This window comes from Phacochoerus africanus, chromosome 8, assembly GCF_016906955.1.
Source record: "Phacochoerus africanus isolate WHEZ1 chromosome 8, ROS_Pafr_v1, whole genome shotgun sequence".
Lineage (NCBI taxonomy): Eukaryota > Metazoa > Chordata > Mammalia > Artiodactyla > Suidae > Phacochoerus > Phacochoerus africanus.
Genome location: NC_062551.1, coordinates 96950330 through 96972194, shown reverse-complemented (window position 1 = coordinate 96972194; position 21865 = coordinate 96950330). Strand labels below are relative to the sequence as shown.

At 48.4% G+C, this 21865-nt stretch overlaps 1 protein-coding gene across 2 annotated transcripts in view; it reads left to right on the top strand.

The window, feature by feature from the left end:
• The window catches only part of GNAL (G protein subunit alpha L), an 85116-nt gene that overhangs the window by 40542 nt on the left and 22709 nt on the right, over nucleotides 1-21865 (top strand). For both annotated transcript variants that reach the window (XM_047793669.1, XM_047793670.1), the window contains exon 5: nucleotides 14284-14381. In XM_047793669.1, coding sequence (XP_047649625.1) covers nucleotides 14284-14381 — 98 coding nt within the window. The remainder of the gene's footprint in view (nucleotides 1-14283; nucleotides 14382-21865) is intronic.

Below are 21865 nucleotides of genomic sequence, written 5' to 3'. Positions count from 1 at the left end.
GGTGATGGGGACAGTGGGCTCATGTGTTTCTGGGGGAAATGGTGCGCAATTAAGGAGGCTGAGGTGGCCTTGGGAATTCCGCCCCATCCCCACGCTGGCCCAAGAGGTCCTCCAGAGTTAGGGGCTGTGGGGGTGGGTCCCTTCCATGTCAGCTCAGCATTTTAGCATATTTAGGGGAACAGCCAGGCCCCCCTAGGATCAAATTACACAGTTATACATCTTATGGATGACGGAGCATGCCAAATCCTTCATTAAGTGGATTTTTAAATAGAGTTTTCTGTGTTTCTCCTTTCATCCTACATGCATTTTATGCTCACTTTTTTCTTGGTGTTTGCTACTGTAACTTGGAAACAGTATTAAATGGACAGTGTTTTACATGTTATTTACACAAATAATGGGTGAAGCTTAGGAAGTGTTTAGACCCAGGAGCTATAGAAGGCCTTGTCATGACACATGCTGTAAGCAGATGCAGGCTACAGGCAACTGCCCTGCTGTTTCAGAGCACAAGTCACAGTGCCGGTGTTGAGTTTGAAGTTGGGAGCCTTTCACAGCCCTGAGTACGTGTGTCTGGGACACAGGCTGGAAGAAGGAAAGCCTTTTGCAGTTATTCAGATCACAAGTCTGTGTGCCGTGCAGCAGAAACTGCGGACTGTCCTGTGTCGATCATACCGTGATACCATGAACAATAAGGAAATAAGAAAGAGGGAAAGCTCAGGGCGTTGATTGGAACATGAGCATAAATTCTAGGAAACTGAGTTCAAGGCTGCCGTTTGCCCAGGCACCCAGGAAAGGTGGTCTTTTTTTTTTTTTTTGTCTTTTTTGTCTTTTGTCTTTTTGTTGTTGTTGTTGTTGTTGCTATTTCTTGGGCCGCTCCCGCGGCACGTGGAGGTTCCCAGGCTAGGGGTCGAATCGGAGCTGTAGCTGCCAGCCTACGCCAGAGCCACAGCAACGCGGGATCCAAGCTGCGTCTGTAACCTACACCATAGCTCACGGCAACGCCGGATCCCTAACCCACTGAGCAAGGCCAGAGATCGAACCCGAAACCTCATGGTTCCTAGTCGGATTCGTTAACCACTGTGCCACGACGGGAACTCCTTTTTTTTTTTTTTTTTTTTAATAGTGAGATGCCAGGTGTATTCAAAGTAAAAATGAACATGGGGGGTGGTTTTGAATGGTGTGAGTAGAATCGCTGAGTGGATTTGGGGTCGGCCCTGGGCCCTCACTGCCCCTACCCCCCTCTGCTGGGACAGGACCGGAAGGCCCTCAGGGCCATCGTCACTGCCTCTGATTCCCCAGCTTTCAAGGGTGATGTCACCATGGCCTCATGGCCTCATGGCCTCGGAGGGGGTTGTTTACCAGCTGGATCCAGGAGTTTCTGACCCTGGTATGAGTTCTCAACACCACAGCGAGGGGGTCAGGCCGTGGGGGTTGGGAGCGAGCCTGTGAACCTGCCCGACTTGATCTCTGAGCTCCCTGGGCATTTAACATCCTGTAGAATTCTGTGCTTTGCAGCCTGGTGACTCTTCTATCAAAACCATTTGAATACTTATAGATTGTTATGATCATTATACAACTACAGATGTGATGAATTCATTTGAGTCATAAAAAATTTTTTAAAAAAAACCATTTGAATACTTAGTAAAAGAAGGAGACCTACAGCTCAGGATTTACAGAGCAGGGTCCCCTGGTTTGGGAAGGAAGACGTTCCCCAGTGAAGCTGGGGGTTGTGGAACTGGGTGGACTCCTGAGCCATGCATGGCTGGGGTCCGAAGGAAGGTCTCCAGGAAAGCAAGGCTGGCTCTAAAGAGATGTGCTGGCCACAGTTACTTGTAAATTCCTCATCGGCTGCTGTCCCCATTGCCAGCCACCGGGCGGCCAGGGAGGTGTTTTCTGTATCCACAGCAGAGTCGTGTGACACCCCAGGGGAGGATCAGAGGAGCCATGAAGGGACCCCATTTGCCTTCTCAACAGAAGGTCGATTATCAAGAGAGCTCGCTTGTTTGTTTGAAATAAATGAGCTGATTTCTCTCCTGGGTGCTTTTCTCGGTAAAACATTTTAAAAGCTTTTATAAAGGAAAACAACACAAACATAGAACCAAGGCCGCACAATCTAAATAAGATACTAGGCCCATAGGGTGTCCCCTCCCTCAAGAAAATCAGCCGCTGCTGCGTGTGACCCACAGGGGGAACATGCAGTCAGTGGAGTGCAGGGGTGACCCCCAGACTTGGGAGTGGCCGGGCTTGCTGTGGGCCTCTGGGCATCACTGGGTATAGTGACAAGGACACAGAAAGGACTCTGGGCTCAGTGGCCACCCATGTCCTTTTTGCAGGGTGCTCCCAGGGCCTCTGGCGCAGCCCCCAGCCTCAGCTGAGGGCCCTGGTGTCATGTCTCCACCCAAGAAGTCACACCCCTCTGTTCGAGGCGCCATCCTGTCTGTTCTTTGCATTGAGTCCCACCTCCTTCAGAGGCTTCTCCAGTCTGTTCTGAAACTGGGTGATCTCCCGGAATTCCTGCAGCCTTTCGCTTCCTGACTTACATTCTCAAAGAACCACTGGCTTGTGCCTTGAACGGATGTGATGGGGGTGGGCCTGGAGGCCAACTGGAGGTCCGTGGGGGTCCCTGCCAGCTCAGGCGATGCTTCAGCCAGGAACGGAGCAGGGCCGGTGTCAGACTGACCAGCATGTGGAGGCACAGCCACGAGGTCTGCTTAGCAGGGAAGGGGTGGGTCAGGGGGACTTCCAGCTTGAGGCTGAACCCCCACATGGTGATGGACAGTGTTCTTGACCGGGGAAGACCTCGGGTCGAGCACGTTTTCGGGGGGGAGGGGGCACCAGAGGCTCCCCGAGCCACAGTGCCTGCTGGAATCCTGGCAGTGACATCGGGCAGGCAGTTAGAAGTTCACACCTGGAGCCCGAGGGGAGCTCCGAGCTGGGGTGTCAGCCTGAGCGTTCCGGGCACAGTTGGCGTTGGGCAGCCAAGTGGGCGATGACTGAAGACAGGAATTTGGACGGAGGGTCTTGGTCTGAGCCCCGAGGTTGTCAGTGCAGGGAGGCCGAGAAAGAGAAGGGTCCAGAGAGAAGCTGGGAGACCAGAGTGCCGCCTTAAGGGGGCGGGGGACAGTGGGCACAGAATCAGATGCTGTGATAGGCAGGTAGGAAGGGTGGGGATCCAGCACTGAGCTGGGCAGCCTGGCAGCCCATAACCTTAAACCCTGTAGAAGGGATCCTGCTTCCTGCCTACCCAGCTGCCTTTTTTTTTTTTTTTTTCCCCCACTTCCTTTGCTGTTACTGCCCCTCCCAAATTACCCATCCCCGGCCCTGGACAACATCTCCTGAGTGAATGCGTGAATGACAGGTCTGGGGAGTCTGCGGTGGTGGGGAGGGACGAGGATAGCCACCCCCAGACACCTCTTCTCCCAGAGGCTCACTCCATCACTGTAGGTTCAAAGGAGCAGAACCCCTCACTGATCTCGCTGTTCCAGGAGACATGGGGCTGGAGCCTAGGAGGCTTTCTTGTTTGTTGGGAATGGTTGGAGCTCCAAGAACCTCAGGTCTGTCAGTGCTCAAGATCCAAGAGCTGGATGACATTGACATTTGCAGCAGCACCCCCCCACACACACCCGTGCCATCCACCTCCATTTGGGTAAAGGAGGTTTAGTAAACCTACCAAGTGTGGAAATGAGTTAAGCACGTTGAATCAGAAATTCCAACTAGTAACTCTTGCAAAACGGTCCCAGATGTTTCTCTCGGGGAAGGAGGCCCTCTGCTAGGTATGTCCCCAAGAGGATTAAAAACATTTGCACGTACTTGTTCACAAATGTTCACAGCAGCACCATCCACAGTGGCTGCTGCAGAGCCCGCAAGGATACTGCTATAAGGTGCTGGGTGCACTGCAGCTGCCCCTCGGTACTGGGGGACTGTGGCCCACACCCTGACTCAGCCCTCTGCTCCTCCCTGCCCTCCAGCTGCCTGACGACCCAGCTGGGGGTCTCCGAGAACCCTCAATCAGGCAGGAACTTGGGGGCTTGGCTTCCCGGTGCCTGTCCTTGGACACACACATTCTCCTAGAGGCCTTGGCCCTTGTTTCTAGAAAGTGGCTGCAGTTCTCTTCAGCCAGCAGCCCCTCCCAGCTGTAAGCACAGAGTCTGGGGGCTGTTCCAGGGGGTCTGGGAGCCAGGGGGCCCAGGAATTGGGCTGCTGGCCCTGGGCCCGCTCTTTGCCACCAGCATTGGCCTCATGCTGGGGTCAGGGCTGGTCCCCTCCTCATGCTTAGAACCGGTGCTCCCTCCCTGCATCTATGTGACACCAAGTGCCAGTGGTGTTCTATAGCTCTTTCTAGAAGTCAGTGCTCAACCTGCATGCAGCTCCTGTTCCGCGCCATGTGCTTCTCTCCTGGCCTGGTGGTACCTGCAGCCTGGTCATCATCCTGCAGAACTGCAGCCCGTGGTCGGCCATGTCCTTGTGCCCAAAGCCAAGGACTCCCTGACCACCCCCCAGCAGCACTTCACAGGTGATCCTCATGTTCTGCAGGGTCTGCCCACCCCAGTGCCACTCCCACCTGTAGATTTGTCTTCCCGCCACCTTCTCGCTGCCTCCCTCCTGCCCAGGTCCCTGGCCTGCTCATCCTCACCTGCCTCCTCTGCCTCTTGGCCGTGTGCTCATCACTCTGGCTCCTGCTCACTGCCCAGGGGACGGCTCTGTCCCTGGGGAACAGGGCACAGTGGTCAAAGGTGAGAAGCCCCCAGCTGGGACCTGAACCCAGGCTCTCAGATCCCTGCATCCATGCTCAGCCATAAATATTGTTTTAGGATGCCTCACTAGGCCCCTCTAATGTGTTTGTCACTAAAATCTTCCTGACAAAATGGGAGAAATTCTACAGCCGTTGTTAGCAGCAGCATAGCAAACCCACTTCTGTGGACATTGGCTCTAAATCTAACCTGTTCCCCAAAAAGAGGGCTGCTCCTTCCACTTGGCCTTTTGGCGCATAAGACAGTCAGGTCTCAGGTGACTAAGAAGAGCAAGAATGTCACCCCAGGTGTTACATAAGCCAGCCGGATGCTCCACCAAGAACTTTTGTCAGCTTGACAGAGCCTGTCTAGAAGCAAAGACCAAAGTCGTGACTCTTTGAATCTCTTATCCCTAATAAAAATACATAATTATTTTATTTCTATTCCCACACAAATAAGTTTCTCCTCTGAGTCTCTTTGGCATGCTTCAAGTGCACAATTTTCTTAGAGAATTAGGATTTGAGAGAGAGAATCTTAGGTATAAGAGTGGGAGTATTGTGAAGGAGAAAATCAAAAGCTAAAAAATTAATTTTGTGGGAAAAAATACTTAAGAAAAATTAAATATTCCCATCACAATGGCACACATTTATTTAACTCTACTGTGGGTCATGGATCGGATTACTAAAACTTTATTCTTAGTTTTTTTGTGAGACTACAGTTTGGAAATAAAAGGTAGAATCCTGAGACAAATTTTACTGTATCTTTAAAAATATTTTTTAAAAATCAATTGTAAGAGCAGTGAAATCCATGCAATCTGGCTACAGTGGGCAGTGATGGCCCCTTGGCTCAGTGACCCCTGCACATTGGAACCACAGGGAATTCTAATTCTGCCCCAGGCCTTGCCAGTCACACCTTCAGGAGCAAAGAGAAAGCGTTCACAGATATGTGATAACTGTTTCTGTGTCAGCCAAGCAGGAAGGAATTGAAAGCCTCTAGAACTAACATGACATTAACAAGGTTGCAGAATACGGACTCAGATATAGAAATCAAATGTCCATCTACATACTAGTAGTGAAAAATTCCAATAATGAAATTTAAAAAACATATACCTTCAAAATATAAGCCACATTTTGTGGAAAAAAATCTAATAAGCAACATGAAAGATGTGTATACTGAAAACTAGGAAACATTATTGGGAGAAAATGAGACACAAATAAACAGATATACCATGTTCATGGATAGAAAGCTCAGTATTGTTTTTTTGTTGTTGTTGTTATTGTTGTTGTTGTTGCTATTTCTTGGGCCACTCCCGCGGCATATGGAGGTTCCCAGGCTAGGGGTCCAATCGGAGCTGTAGCCACCGGCCTACGCCAGAGACACAGCAACATAGGATCCGAGCCACGTCTGCAACCTACACCACAGCTCACGGCAATGCCGGATCATTAACCCACTGAGCAAGGGCAGGGACCGAACCCACAACCTCATGGTTCCTAGTCGGATTCGTTAACCACTGCGCCATGACGGGAACTCCAGAAAGCTCAGTATTGTTAAGATGGCACTTCTCAGAGTTAAGTGGCACAATGGGATTGGCAGTGTCTTGGGAGCACTGGGACACAAGTTCGATGCCAAGCCCGGCACAGTGAGTTAGGGATCTAGCATTGCCCAAGCTGCAGCAGAGGTCACAACTGAGGCTCAGCTCTGATCCTGGCCCAGGACCTCTATGTGCCACAGAGTGGTCAAAAAAGGAAAAAAAACAAAAAACAAAAAACAAAAAATCACTTCTCTCCAAATTAGCCTACAGCCTCAGTGTAATTCCAGCTGAAACACCAGCAGAGTTTTCTACAGAAATTGACAGGTCAATTCTCAGATATATGTGAAAATTCAGAAAACTAAGAATGGTCAGAATATGCAGGTCTTAACTCCTAAGACTAACTCCAGAGTTAGGTAATCAAGACAGATTCATTGACACAAGACAGATGTGTGGGTGGAACAGAATCAAGTTCAGGAACAGACCCACGTGTATATTCTCAATTTCAGCAATGATACTGAGGTCAGTTTCAACTATTCAGTGGGGAGAGAATAGTCTTTTCAGTAAAGGTGCTGAAAGGAGCTGCATCTCTATATGGAAAACAGTGAAATTTGACCCTTTCCTTTCATCATACCCCAGATTAACTCAGATGAATCACAGATCTAAATGTAAGAGGTAAAAATATAATTTTCTTTTTAGAAGGAAGCTTGGAGGACAAACTTTTTTACTTTGGGTGAGTCAAAGATTTCTCAGAACACAAAAGAGCATAATAATAAAAAGGAAAAACTCATTAATTAGACATCATCAAAATTAAAAACTTTAAGAGTTCCCTTTGTGGGTCAGTGGTAAACAAACACAACTAGGATCCATGAGGATCTGGGTTCAATCCCTGGCCTTGCTCAGTGGGTTAAGGATTTGGCATTGCCGTGAGCTGTAGTATAGGCCGCAGATGCGGCTTGGATCCTGAGTTGCTCTGGCTGTGGTATAGGCTGGCAGCTGTAGCTCCAATTTGACCCCTATCCTTAGCACTTCCATATCCTGTGGGTGCAGCCCTAAAAAGCAAAAACAAAAAAAAAATTTAAAACCTTTGCTCATCAAAAGATGCTTAGGAAAATTCAAATATAAGCCACATTTTGTGAAAAAAATTATTTGTCCACCTCTAGCTAACAAAAGATTTGAATCCAGGCAGTTGTTTAAAACATTTCACTCTTAGAATTCCTGCTGTGGTGCAGTAGGTTAAGAATCTGACTGCAGTGGCTTGGGTCACTGTGGAGGTGTGAGTTTGATCCCTAGCCCAGCACAGTGGGTCCTTTAAAGGCTCCATCATTGCCTCAGCTGTGGCTCAGATTCAGTCCCTGACCTGGGAACTTCCATATGCCATGGGTGTGGCCATAAAATAAACAAACATTTTACTCTTATAAAAAATAAGGTTGTGGGTTTGATCCGGTTGTGGGTTAAGGATCCGGCATTGCTGTGAGCTGTGGTGTAGGTCACAGACATGGCTCAGATCCCGTGTTTCCGTGGCTGCAGTGTAGGCTGGCAGCTGCAGCTCTGATTCGAAACTTAGCCTGGGAACTTCCATATGCCATGGGTGTGGCCCTAAAAAAAAAAAAGGACTTAATAATAAGACATTAAATGGAGCTCCCTAGTGGCTCAGCAGGTTAAGGATCCAGCACTGTCACTGCCATGGCTTGGGTCAGTGCTATGGCACAGGTTCAGTGGCCCAGGAAATTCCACATGCTAGATATTGAACCTTTTTTTAAATGGGAAAAATATTTGAACAGACACTTTAAAAAGAAGATATGCAAGCAGCCAACAGTCACATGAAAATATGCCCAACATCACTGGCCATTGGGAGAGGCAAACTAAAAGCACAACCAGATGCCACTGCACACCCATAGATTAATTAAATTAAAAAGACTGACAAAACCAAGCACTGATGAGGCGTGGAGGACTCGAACCCTACACATTGTTCTTGTTTCCAAATGGAAATGGCCACTTTGGCAAACATCTTAGCAGATTTTTAAAGTTAAACATGCACTGCCTTGTAACCTGGCAACTTCACTCCTGGGTATTAACCAAAAAGAGGTGATGGAAGTCCATACAAAGCCTGCTACACTGATGTTCTAGCAGCCTTACTCCTCACAGCAGAAGACCAGAAATAACCAAAATGTCCATCCACTGGTGAATGAAAAGCAAATGTGCTCTTATCCATACAGGGGAATAGAACTCAGCAATTTTTGATTACAGTGTAGTTGATTTACAATGTTGTGTCAGTGTCTTCACACAGCAAAGTGACTCAGTTATAGCTTTATGTACATTCTTTTCTTATATTCTTTTCCATCGTGGTCTATCCCAGGAGATTGGATGTAGTTCCCTGTGCTGTACAGTAGAACCTCATTGCTTATCTATTCTAAATGTAATAGTTTATATCTACAAACCCCAAATTCCCAGTCCATCCTACTCCCTCCCCCTTGGCCACCACAGATCTGTTCTCCATGTCTGTGAGTGTGTTTCTGTTTTGTAGATGTGTTCATTTGTGGCACATGTTAGATTCTACATATAAATGATATCATATGGTATTTGTCTCTCTCTTTCTGACTTCACTTGGTATGAGAGTCTCTAGTTCCATCCATACTGCTGCAAATGGCATGATTTTGTTCTTTTTTATGGCCGAGTAGTATTCCATTGGGTATATGTACCACATCTTCTTCTTCCAATCATCTGTCAAAGGACATTTAGGTTGTTTCCATATATTGGCTATTTTGAATAGTGCTGCTATGAACATAGGGGTGTATGTATCTTTTTGAATTGTAGTTTTGTCCAGAAATACGCCCAGGAGTGGGATTACTGGGTCATACGGTATTTCTATAGTTAGTTTTCTGAGGAACCTCCATACTGTTTTCCATAGTGGTTTTACTCAGCACTTTTTTTAAATCTCCTAATATGCATAACAAAATGGGTATATCTAAGTATCAGGCTAATTGAAGAAGCCAGACACAAAAGACCGTATGACTTCATGTATATTAAGTCTGTAGAAAAGGCAAAATGAGAAAAGACCGAAGTCAATTGGCAGATGTCTGAAACCATGGGAGGGGGCAGGTGGTGGAGGGGTTCTAGGACTTGGCTGTGTTTAGGGGGTGCATGCCTGGATAAATGGTGAATTTTCAGGTGAATAAGGTATGCTTCAAAAGAATTGTTAGAAGCAAGTCTAAAAATTAAAATATTATTCATAAAACAAAAACTCACAGATTCCAAAATCAAACTTACTGTCACCATAGGGGAAACCGTCGGGGAGGGGTAGTAGATGAGGAGGATGGGAATAACATATACACACTCCTGTGCATAAAATAGATGATTAACAAGGACCTGCTGTGTAGCACGAGATCTGCTCAGTAGCCTATAATAACCTATATGGGAAAAAAGAATGTATATATGTATACCTGAGTCAAGTTACTTCACTGTACACCTGAAACTAACACAACACTGTAAGTCAGCTAGACTCCAATAAATTTTTTTTAAATAGCTAGAGTAGGCTGTCCTAAGGGTAACATACAGTGTATATTGTACAGGTGCATTTGCTCACGTGGCTCCAGCCTCAAGGAACTGCTGTCAGCAGGGCAGGGGTGACGGGCCAGGCTCCAAGGCCACTTCCAGTTCTAGGCTGATTACCTCTTCATCAGGCGAAGTGTGAAGGATCCATGATCATTCTCATTCTGTCACCTGCAGAATAGGAGATGCCAGGGCTGTTTGAGACTCAAATGAGACTCTAAAAACCACCAGAACGTTGCTTGGGCCACATGAGGCAAAGGCCAGGGTGACCCTACTTCACATTTGATCGCTCACTGTGGTGGTTGCTATGACATCACTCTTCACGCTAGAAAGGCACGGGTTTGGGGCTCCTGAGGACTGTTGAGAGTTTGGTTGGTTTAGCAGGGTCTCTGAAAGCTGTTTCTAAGTCCAGCTTGAGGCATTCTCTTAGACCTGAGGATGGATAGAGACTATAAATAATAAAATCGTAGAGTTAACCAAGCATGATGGATCCCATAGACTTTCAACTTGATACTCATCAGATATCTGAGAAAAGAGAGAGAGAAACCTGTCAGATCATTCTGCTCTCTGAGGGGTAAAACTGAGTAGGTGCATTTTAAAGGAATCGCACCAGAACTTGAGCTTCAGAAATGTCCATTTAAATGACCACATGCCTGACCAGAGCTGCCTGTGTCTAAGCCCATTGATGCTGGCTGTAGCCATGGTTCATCGTGTTACCATGGACAGTACGTTAGTCATTTATTTTTGCTTCAGATATGTTCCAGAAGGGATTCAGGGTCACTTTCCAGTCACAAAGTTAAAATACAAGTTAACAAAACAGCTGAAAGTGTGGCAGAGGGAAGCTGGAACAAGAGAGTGAGTTACATGGAGGCAGAGATGAAGTTGGTACCCAGAGCGTAAAGCAAGCTCTGCACACGTCAAGACCGACCCCCCAGATGTGATTGCAGAGCTTCTGTGAGGTCAACTCAGTGATGTAGGGACAGCAGTCAAAAAGTCACAGGGCCCAAGGGATTAATAATTAATAATAAAATTGAAAAAGCAATTGCTTGAGAGATGCAAAAAGTATTCCTGACACTCAGATTAAAGAGGAGTATTTGCCATAAGTCATTCCGGGGAGAATCTTGTGCGGTGAGCATGCAGAGTCTTCACTCAAGCCAGTGAGGGTTTCTGCCAGTCCCTAGACAGGGCTTGTCATGCTGGAGCAGCTCCCCATGAGGCCTCGGTGCCCTGCTGACCTCTGGACAACACCCATTTCTCCAGATGAGAAATATCACACTTTTTGTTGTTGTTTCAAAAACGAAAAAGGTGTATCTTCAGTGTAACCCAAAAGTTTTATTATATTAGCAGAGAAATCATGCCAGGATTTTTTTTTTTAATTGTCATTTACTTCCATTTTAAAGTGGTTATGAAGAATTTAAAAGCCAAAAAAAAAAAGTTGTTCCTTACTTAAGAAATCCCAGCTAAGCTTTGAGTGCACTTTACGTCTGCAGGAACCAGAGGGAAAGGGCTATAACATGAAATGGAGGGGGTGGGTATTTCATTTTTTTATTTTAGTTTAAATTTTCATTTAAAAATCAGAATTATGGTGTAGACACTTTAAGCCTTGCTTTTTAAAAGTCAGTTTAATTTGGTAGATTATGATTTTTATTTTCTGTAACACAACTCAGACTCCTTTGAATAAACATAAATGTCCATGTATTTCAGTTGCTAAATATATGAAGATCACAAGGTGATTCTCATATTCAGCAATACAGAAAAAAAAACTAAGAAATGTCACTTAGAATTTTCTTTTTATGCTCTCAGCTTCTGGCTACTCCCAGGTGTCAAAAAAGACAAGTGACACTTCACTGTGAATCACCCTTTCTTTTCAGAGACACACGTAACACTGAAATTATTTTTATTTAGTATTATTCATTTTAGTTGCCAACGGAGGCATACTAAAATTATCCCTCATATTTGTTTCCCAGTTGTTTTAGCAAATATGTGAGAATTCAAGCCAGGCTTTGAACAAATGTTTGATTACAGCTAAAGAAGCTACAGCGGTTAATGATTTTCCAGAACATTTCTTTATTTGTTTATGTATTTTTATTGGAGATGGTGGTATTATGGCTGTGATGTCTAAAACCTTTATCTTTTGGAAGTAGCATTGAAATAAAACCTGCTGGTGTAAGAGATCTGCCATGAGATAGTTAAGGGGGGGAGAAAAGGGCCTGAGATAAATGGATAAAAGAACCCAGTGCAGGTAGATGAGTGTGGAATTGCCTGTGGGGTGACAGTGCCTGGGGAGCCCGCTGTAAGCTGACGTTGTCCTCATTAAAAAGGTGAAGAAGCCACAGCAGCGGCAGCCCTGGAATTTTCCATGAAGTTCTGAGAACCCTATCCAAAGTAAACATGGCGTGTCCTGGGGATGTCGCCCTGGTCTAGCCTGAGGTCTTTGTCTCCCAAGGAGGAGGACAAGGCAGAGGGGTGGCAGCCACCACTGTGTCTCCTCCTGTTACCCAGAGCCTCTGCCAAGCAGAGCCTGCCTTCCCACTGTCCCCAAGCGTTTGCTTCTTGGGTCAGGCACCCCGCTGTGACTGTCACATAGGCTTCTGCTCAGACTATTAAGAAAAAAACCGATTCTGACACATGTTAAAGACAATAAAGAACTTTGCTCCAGGATCACAGGGACCTTGCATTAGGGGGAAAGGTGGGCTCAGCTTCCAGGGTCAGCATGACGGGCTGTCACTGTCCGGTGACAGCACAGCAGAGTGTTTCTCTTTAGAGGTGTGTGTGTGTCCTCCTACGTCCCTCAGGAGGAAGCCGTTTGAGGACGCCCACAGACTCCTTCACCGGAGCCACAGCAGCAGTGGGGATTCTGGAGGGAAGACAGGATGGCTGAGGGTCCAGCTCTCCTTCGTGTGGACACTGTCCCTTCATGTCACCAGTTTAGATCTGTTCTTGGTGACAACAGGCAGGCAAGCAGATGATAGAAACAGAGACCTGTGCTCCTGACACTTGGAGTCAGAGTGGGAGTTCTAGATCCTGAGGGAGCTTGTGCTCAGAGCCTCACACCCCTGCTCCCCTCCCAGGTCTCACCCCTGCTCCCCTTTCCCCAGGTCTCATCCCTGCTCCCCTCCCAGGTCTCACCCCTGTTCCCCATTCCCCAGGTTCACACCTTATAATAATTCTGTTTTTCTTTTCTCAAAGAGGGTCCACAAATTCTATACACCGCAGGCCCCATAATACTTGGATCCAGCCCTGTAACGAGTTGTGAATCTCTAAGAAAAGTGCCAGCTCAGCTTTTTTCCTGCAGAGACCCTCTGCTGATTCCTCAGTGGCTCCTGGCGAAGTGGCCCCAGACCCTTCCCTGCAGATCAGAGATAGAAATGGGTGCTTCCTGGTGTGGGAAGGGATATAAATATTCTAACAAAGCATTTTATAAAAATTTACGTAACTTCTTTTTATACTTAGCCACTAATATATAGTTGCTTTCCTGGCACTGTTCCTTTAACTTGCTGGTTCGGGAAATACAAGTTCATGAGGCCACCTTTACCAAGGGAGGCAAGGTCCCGTTTCAGAGGCTGCTGGCTGCTGAAATGGACAGGCCTGAGCGCCATGTGTGAACCAGAAATCATGGTTCGAGGAGTTCCCATTGTGGCGCAGTGGTTAACGAATCCAACTAGGAACCATGAGGTTGTGGGTTCGATACCTGGCCTTGCTCAGTGGGTTAAGGACCCGGCGTTGCCGTGAGCTGTGGTGTAGGTCACAGACAAGGCTCGGATCCCGCATTGCTGTGGCTCTGGTGTAGGCTGGTGGCTACAGCTCCGATTCGACCCCTAGCCTGGGAACCTCCATATGCTGCGGGAGCAGCCCTAGAAAAGGCAAAAAGACGAAAAAAAAAAAAAAAGAACTCATGGTTCGAGCTTAACTCAGAGTTTCTAAAAAAGCCAAAAAACAATAGGTCATTCTCCTCAACAAGTGTAATTTTAAAGGATTCTTTCTCACATACCTAATGCTTCCGGGCCAGATTGAACCCTTCCACTCAACCATGTCTGTTCAAAGTCACGTCTCACCTGGAAAATTTCACAGACAGTGGTTCAAACAGAACTTGCCATCATGACAAGCGTGTTTTCTCATGGCTGACGTGGCACTTCTGCTATAGTCCAGTTGTTGCGTCCTAAGAACCTGAAACTCTTCATTGTATTGGTAGTGACAGATGTCGTTAACTTGTGACCTGTCATTTTCATTCTGGGGAACTTTCTGGAAGGACAGGGGTGTTCGCGCCATTGGCCGAGTGATGAGATCACAGGTGCCTCATCTCCCTCCATCGGAACCGTGATCTGGGCCTGCCGCCCCGCGTGGGGTCCGCTTCCACCAAGAACAGCACTCACGGGCTCCCTGCACGTGTTTTCGGCGGGTTCTTTTCACTGTTAACTGTTGGAAGATTGTATGTGACACGCAGGTGTTCTCACTTGTAACTTTTTCAAATTTCAGGAATTCTTTGATCACGTGAAGAAGCTGTGGGACGACGAGGGGGTGAAGGCCTGCTTTGAGAGGTCCAACGAGTACCAGCTCATTGACTGCGCCCAGTAGTGAGTCTACCCGTGGGTCCCACCCCGGGGGGTGGCCCTCTGACCCCAGCTGCCCTCTCAGAGCTCCCAGTTCCCCAAGCGTGAGGGACAGTTAACACCGCACTGCAGGAACCCACCTCTCACATGAGGCGAGGCTCGTAGACAGAACCGTGAGAGTCCAGGAGCAGCTGGGGTCATTTCCCCGCCACCTCCGTGTTCAGTGCCAATCACTGTTTGCCTTCTGTAGCATCACAGGCATGTCTGGAAACTCTAACATACTTAGGTATCTGTTATTCCATTTTGACTTTGGAGGAGGGGGTCCCCAAGTTAAAATGTATGGGAATACCAACATCTGCACTCAAGCCCAAGCTCTCTCTGAATGAGACCATCCTACCCCATTGGAAGTGGACCAGACCTCAAGAGTGGATGGTAATTAAAGTAAGCAAATACGTGACGGGGCAAATGTCCCATCAGTGGTGAGGAGGCATAAGAAGTAAGGACAAGACTGGTAGCTGGGCTGGCTCATTGTTTTTCCCCGAAATCCTTATTTTCCTATGTTCTTTTGCTGTTTAGATTCAATCTATAACTTTTAGAGAACAGTGGCCCCCAGAAGAATGTCAGTCAACACAGCCCCCCTGTGTTTGCTCTTTTGATTCACAAAACCTGCATGTACAAAGTTGTCTTGGATAACTCTTTGGGCACAAACTCTGTAAACTATAAGTTCATACTTGCGGAAGACATTTCCATAAGCATAAAATCTGGGAATTCACAGAGGAATAAGGATTCCAGGCAGGGAGGATGTGGCCCCCCCAGTCCTCCCACCCCTCAGCTTAGGCCCCTGTAATGGGCTAGGGCTCTAGGAAGGGATGCTGGGCGTGCTGGAGAGTAGCTGTGAGCAGGTGAGAGGGGTCAGTGCGGCCACACCCGCAGTGCCAGGGAACTTGGGTTTCCTTCCAGATGCAGCGAGTGGCCGTGGCCTGGATGAGGGAAGCTGTCAGGTCACTCCGGCTGCTGCGTGGAGGATCAGGTGGAGGCAGCCGTGACCTGTGGATGCGTCAGGGCAGGTGGTGGCTGTGGGGGTGAGCCTGGTGCCAGGAGGACAAAGCCAGGTGGTGGCTTGGAGGAAGGAAGTGGAGAAAAGGGGAGTCAGTGATGCAGCACGTCTTGGAGAAGTCGAGGTGAGGTGCCAGAGGAATCTCCAGAGGACAGATGGGGCAGCAGTGGGACCAGAGCTGGCGGCCCAATTGTGAATGGTACCCGCCCGCTGACAATCTGGGAGCCTTGGAAGGATGAGCATGGTGGTATGAGTGTGGACAGGAGAGGTGCTGCCCGGGACTCCCCAGCTCCAGAAGTGGGTTTCTGGAGAAGTGGGTGGGGAGGGAGTCCTGCGAGGGGCAGGCGTCCTCTGGGCCAGGAGGACATGGGCAGACTTTACTCGGCCGCCTCCTCATCACCTCCAGGAACTGCCGACCCCCAGCCCGGGTACAGGGTGAGCTGCCACGGAGCCCAGAGTGTCCAGGCAGCTAGGCAGGGCCAGGTGACCCGGAGATGCAGCCCCGACCTGCAGGCCCCTTGGTTAACCACTGAAAACCTTATGACTCTCCTTTACGTAGGCTAAAGACACTGTTTACTAATAAGGATCCATAATCAACTAGAACAGTATTTAAACCTTCTCTCTTCCTGCCACGCTTAATGCCTTCCAGACTTGCGTTAAATCTTTACACATCCCCCTTTAAATAGACCTTTGACTGGCATTTGTGAGCGTGTTCCTGTGCTCACACCACTCACTCCATGGCTGGATCCTTAAGTCCAGAGACCCGGGCTGATTTAGATTGGATGTGGGAGGGGGAGGGGGTTCCCCAGCCTGGGAGGGACCAGGGGAGGGGGCACAGCCCTTCCTGAAGGGCCTGCCTTCTTCCCCCTTAGGCCCTCATGCACTGCTTCTCTAAGGCCATTTCTTAGTTGCTTAAAAACCGCAATGGGGAGTTCCCGTCGTGGCTCAGTGGTTAACGAATCCGACTAGGAACCATGAGGTTGCGGATTTGATCCCTGGCCTTGCTCAGTGGGTTAAGGATCCGGCATTGCTGTGAGCTGTGGTGTAGGTTGCAGACGCAGCTCAGATCCCACGTTGCTGTGGCTCTGGCGTAGGTCAGCAGCTACAGCTCTGATTGGACCCTTAGCCTGGGAACCTCCATATGCCGCCAGAGTGGCCCAAGAAATGGCAAAAAGACAAAAAAAAAAAAAAAACCTCAATGGAATTGATGTTAAATTACAATGTGTGAGAGCCGTGAGTGTTATACTAAGGAAGGGCTGGCATTTCTCACACAGTTCAGAGTAACACTCAGTTCATAGAGGCTGGCTTGTGAAGTTGACTGGTTGATGTGTCTGATCGTCCTTGTCCAGTGTTTCCTGAACACCATCGCCTTGGGGCTACGGTGCCCTTCAGTGTCATGCGAGGAGTGTCTCTTTCTTATAAAAAGAGACTATGCATGACCGTAGCAATAGAATGAATGATTTAATTTAAATAGAATATGCAGAGTAAAGCTTACAGCAGGAAGCAGATGAGCTTGACAGCAGGTAGGCTCTCCCCCAGCCCTTGTGGGAGAGTGTGGGCAGGTTCCCTCCATGGGGATAAAATACAGATGCGTTCTCCAACAGTTGTTGTGGGGTTAGTAAGTGGACACCCCGAGACCCCAGAGTAGTGCCTGGCATGCGGGAGCCCTCGCTGACCTCTTACTGTTCCATCTCCAGTGTGGACCTGGGGCCTGAGATCAGGGTCCCTCCAGCCACGGGGCCACAGCCAGGATCTGGTTTGCTTCCATTCTGGCCTTCCATTATGGAGACAGACTGTGGGGAGGAAGGTGAAGGCTCCAGGTTGTCGAGATGAGACACCAGGTTTTAGGCTCTCAGAACCCTGGACTCAGCAGAATCCCAGAGAGCGCTTCCGCCACTAATCCTCAGAATCTGGGTTAATCGTGATGTCTCCAGCTTTGCTTTTTTAATCCATTTTCATACACAGGGGAATCAGGTTGGATCAGCAGCCTCTTGTCTCTCAATGATCTTGTTCTCCCTGCGCACTCAGATTTTGAGGTTGGGGGACAGGATTTCAAAAACAAGTAATGCATCAATAACATTTGTTAGACCAGCACATGCTGCCACTTGTTTTCATGTTGCCAAATGAGATGCTGGAGGAACATAACTGCCTCCTGTTCCCACCACCATCACTCACAGAAGAAAGGGCGTTTCAACGTCCACCAGGGATACCCAGAGCCAGATGCACATGCTGGCTCAAAGCCCCTAGATTTCCAGGTCCTCAGGGAATGTGTCCCCTCCCTCCTCAGGCCCCACTGCTGGGAGGGGGGTGTCCTTGCATGAGGTCTGGGATTGGTGACGTGAGAGAACGGCAAACAGGCCAAGTGTTGGGTGTGGGGCTTCTGGGGATCGGGCCCTTCCCTTTCCTGCAGATCCAGGTTCTGACCCCCTTCTTATAAATGCTCTGAGAAGAGATCTGTCTACATCTTGGTGTGACTCTCAGCCACTTGTCATCCGGCTCAACAGTCTTGTATTTTAAGCCCAAAGGCTCATTGAAATGGGCTTAATTCTAAGCCCTGTTAAAGTCATTTCTTACATGGCAGAAACCACGAGAAACTCATGGGGAACAGGGGCTTCGCGGGGAGCTGAGCAGCCAGTGAGGAATCTGCAGACAGTCCCACCACGGTTCTGCAAAAGCTTAAACACAGAGGGACCAGCAGTTTCCTACCTGGGTATATCCCAAGGGGATTAAAACCATGGGTCTACACAAAAGTTGTCTACGAATGTTCCCAGCAGCACAGCTGCAAAAGTCAAACGACCCAAATGTCCATGAAAGGAAGACTGGATGATCAGACATGGTCCATCCACCTGACAGGGTCTTAATTGACCATAAACGGGAACGAAGCATTGGCACACACCAGCTTAGATGAACTTCAGTGGAGGGAGCCTGTCACTCAGACCACGTACCTGTTTGTATGAAGCGTCACAAGCAGATTCCCAGGGACAGAGAGTGGATTCATGCTTCCAGGGCTGCAGGAGAGGGAGCTGAGGGTGACTGTTAATGGGCACAGGGTTTCTTTCGGAGATAATGAGAATGTTCTGGAATTGGATGGTAGGGATGGTTGTAAATATTCTAAAACTCACGGCACTGTATACTTCAGTCAGTTTTATGTTATGTGAGATCAAATGTTATGTGAATTATATCTTAATTTTAAAAAAGAAATATTGTGGGGGGTGGGAAGGGTCCAGGACAGGAAAGTAGTGGGGATGCTGGTCAGACTGGCCAGGGGTCGGTCTTAGTGTGGATTCCTGCCAGCAGAAATGGCTGCCTCCTCTCAGGTCCTCTTCCCAACGACAGATTAGAGTCTGAACATGCATTTTCGGGCCTCCCTTTTGGTCCCTACAGCCACAGAGGCCCAGCACCACGCCCGTCTCCAGGCCTCAGCACATGGGTGCCCATGGAGTTCCCGAATTATCAAGTGCCTTCCATATAAAAATGTAAAGGCTGTTCAGGTCTGTGTTGCAGGAGGGCTGGGAACTTGCTAAGGCTCCTTCAGGAAGGGGGCTCCGTTCTATGTCTCTCAGACGCCACTTGAGTCAGAGGCACCAGCTCGTCTGCGCCCACCACCTGCGTATCACCTCTTGTGTCTACTCATCTGCAGGGCCACTCCAGAATCCTCGGGTCAGACCCCAGAGGAAGCAGGGCAGACCGGTTTGCTAACAGCCAGGTGGCCTCATGCCTGTCACCCCCACCCAGCAGCCCAGCCAGAGGCCCCCTCTGTGTCAGGCAGGGCGGGCACTGCCCTGTCTGACACCAGGACCAGCCTGGCTAGAGGAGTGTGGGAACAACCATTCTTCTGAGCTTTCAGGATTATACTCAGTAAAAGCAAGTGTCTTTGAAGCATCAAGCAAGCTGAGCAGAGATTGTATTTCCTCCAGAGTTCCCCAGTTCCGACTGTGAAAATGAAAACAGTCTCTACTGCATTATCCCCCAAAATGCATTTCCTCTAAGTCCTAATAATAAGTGATTATGTAGCCATGGAAACAGCTATTTGGGGAGAAAGGAAATCACAGAAAACTGGATCGTAAGAACCGGTTTACGAAGTCAGACTTGGCTTAATCTGACTTGAAACTGCAGCTCGGAGTGTAGGTTCTTGTGCTCGGCACAGATGTGTTTACTTGATACTCACCTTTCGGATACATCTGCTTACATAACTGGTTTTAGAACTCTCTCAAAGGGAGAGACTCTCCCCAGAACGATGGGAAAGTAAAGTGACTTCCCACCACACGCCACGGGTGCCTTTTGCTGTCAGCAGGAGCCTAGTGGCCTCATTTGTCCCCCGCCCCCAGCCTGGACATCAGGCCTCCCAGGTCCTTGATTCTGGACTGTCAGGATCATCTGGAAATTATTCACAAAAATGAAGTGTCACCTTCAAAGTTGATTTTTAGGTCATGTGAGAATAAACTGCAATTTAAAATGCGCAAGTTACTGCAGAGAGTTAACTCGCTAAAAGTATAATCAACCACCTGGGTGCTTCTGAACCCCTATTTTGACCTTCATTTCCAGCCAGATCTATTTTCAGATTCATTTTCTAGATGAATTGTTCCTGTTTATGGGCAGTACAATCATTTTTTTAAGTATGAAGAATAAACTTTATGGCCAATATCTCAGTATAAGCAGGTCCGCCTTGTTATCCGAGTCCTTCTCCCCCATATAGAAACCTCGCCTGAGAAGCAGCCTCTTGAGAGAGTTTAACACAAATTGTTCTGCGCTTGGGAACCTGTACCCCTCCAGGGCCCCCTTCACTCAACTGTGACCACATTTACCAGCTCAGTGTCCCGCCATGTACTCTGTTCTGACACTACCTTCCTGGGGAGCCTCAGGCCCCCGAGACCCCACTTCAGATGCCAAGTACAGCTAGGCCCCCAGGTGACCACAGCTGCTGCCCCACTTGACTGCAGCTCGGAGATTCCATGTCCACCCCACTTGGATGCGGTGATTTGCTGGAACAGCCCACAGAATTCAAGGAAACACGTACTTATGTCCCCCAGTTTATTAAAGGATGTGATAAAGGACACAGATGAACAGCCAGATGAAGAGGTCCCCAAGGCAAGAACTGGGGGTCCTGAGTGCAGGAGCTTGTGTCTCCATCAGGTTGGGGTGCCGAACCCTCCCAGCTGGCAGATGTGTCCATGGCACAAAGCTCTCCAAGCCCCACGCTGCTGGGACTTTTGTGGGACATTTCCCATGGGCACGAGCGATCATTAACTCAGTCTCCAGCCCCCTCCTCTCCCTGGAGGATGGAGGTGGGGCTGAGAACCCCAAGCTTCTCATCACAGGCTGGTCCTTCAGGAGCCCCGCCCTGGCCAGGAGCATCCAGGAGCTTGCCAAGGTCACCTCATTAAAATAAAAGATGCTCCTTGAACCCAGGAAATTACAAGGGTTGCTGGAGCCTTCTGTCAGGAAGCAGGAACAGAGACCAGTTTTATTCCTACTATTTCATAGTGTATACATGGATTTTTAAAAATCTCTCAGAAAGCTACTCCCCTGAGTGGAGAATCCTGGTGGATTCCCACTGACCCTCAGACTTCCTGCACAGCATAGCCTCTGGTCAGGATACACAGCTACAGAGTCATGGCACAGATGCTGCATTTCTCAGCTTCAAAGTGCAACAGCAGAATAGCTCGTACCTGCAGAAGCTATGTGGGGACACTGTTCTGTGCACGTCATCTGAGTTGACATGAAAATCCTCACACATCACCAATCCACAGAGAAGGGAATGAAAGCACCCAAGGTGACACAGACTGCGCCATGCCAGTCTGCTACCTGGTTTAGCCAGGATTTCACATCTTAAATCTTAAAGACGTGTGAGATTCTTTTAGGTTAAAAATTTAGCAAACATCTGGAGTTCCCCTTGTGGCTCAGTGGGTTATAAACCCAACTGGTATCCATGAGGAAGCGGGTTCAATCCCTGACCTCACTCAGTGGGTTAAGGATCTGGCATTGCCATGAGCTGTGGTGTAGGTCGCAGATGCAGCTCAGATCCCTCATTGCTGTGGCTGTGCCATAGGCCGGCAGCTGCAGCTCCCATTTGACCCTTAGCCTGGGAATTTCAACATGCCACACATGTAGCCCTAAAAAGAAAAAAAAAATTTTAAGAGTTCCTCTTGTAGCTCAGCAGGTTAAGGATCCTACTAGTATCCATGAGGGTATGGGTTCAATCCCTGGCCTCACTCAGTGAGTTAAAGGATCCAGCGTTGCCATGAGTTATGGTGTAGGTTGCAGATGTGGTTCATATCTGGCGTGGCTATGGTGGTGGCATAGGCCTGCAGCTGCAACTGCAGCTCCGATTTGACCCCGGCCCAGGAACTTCCATATGCCACAGGTGCATCCCTAAAAAAAAAAATTTAGCAAGCATCATGTGGGCATCAAACATGTGCCAGGTGCTGCCAGGTAGGAAATTTTAAAGATG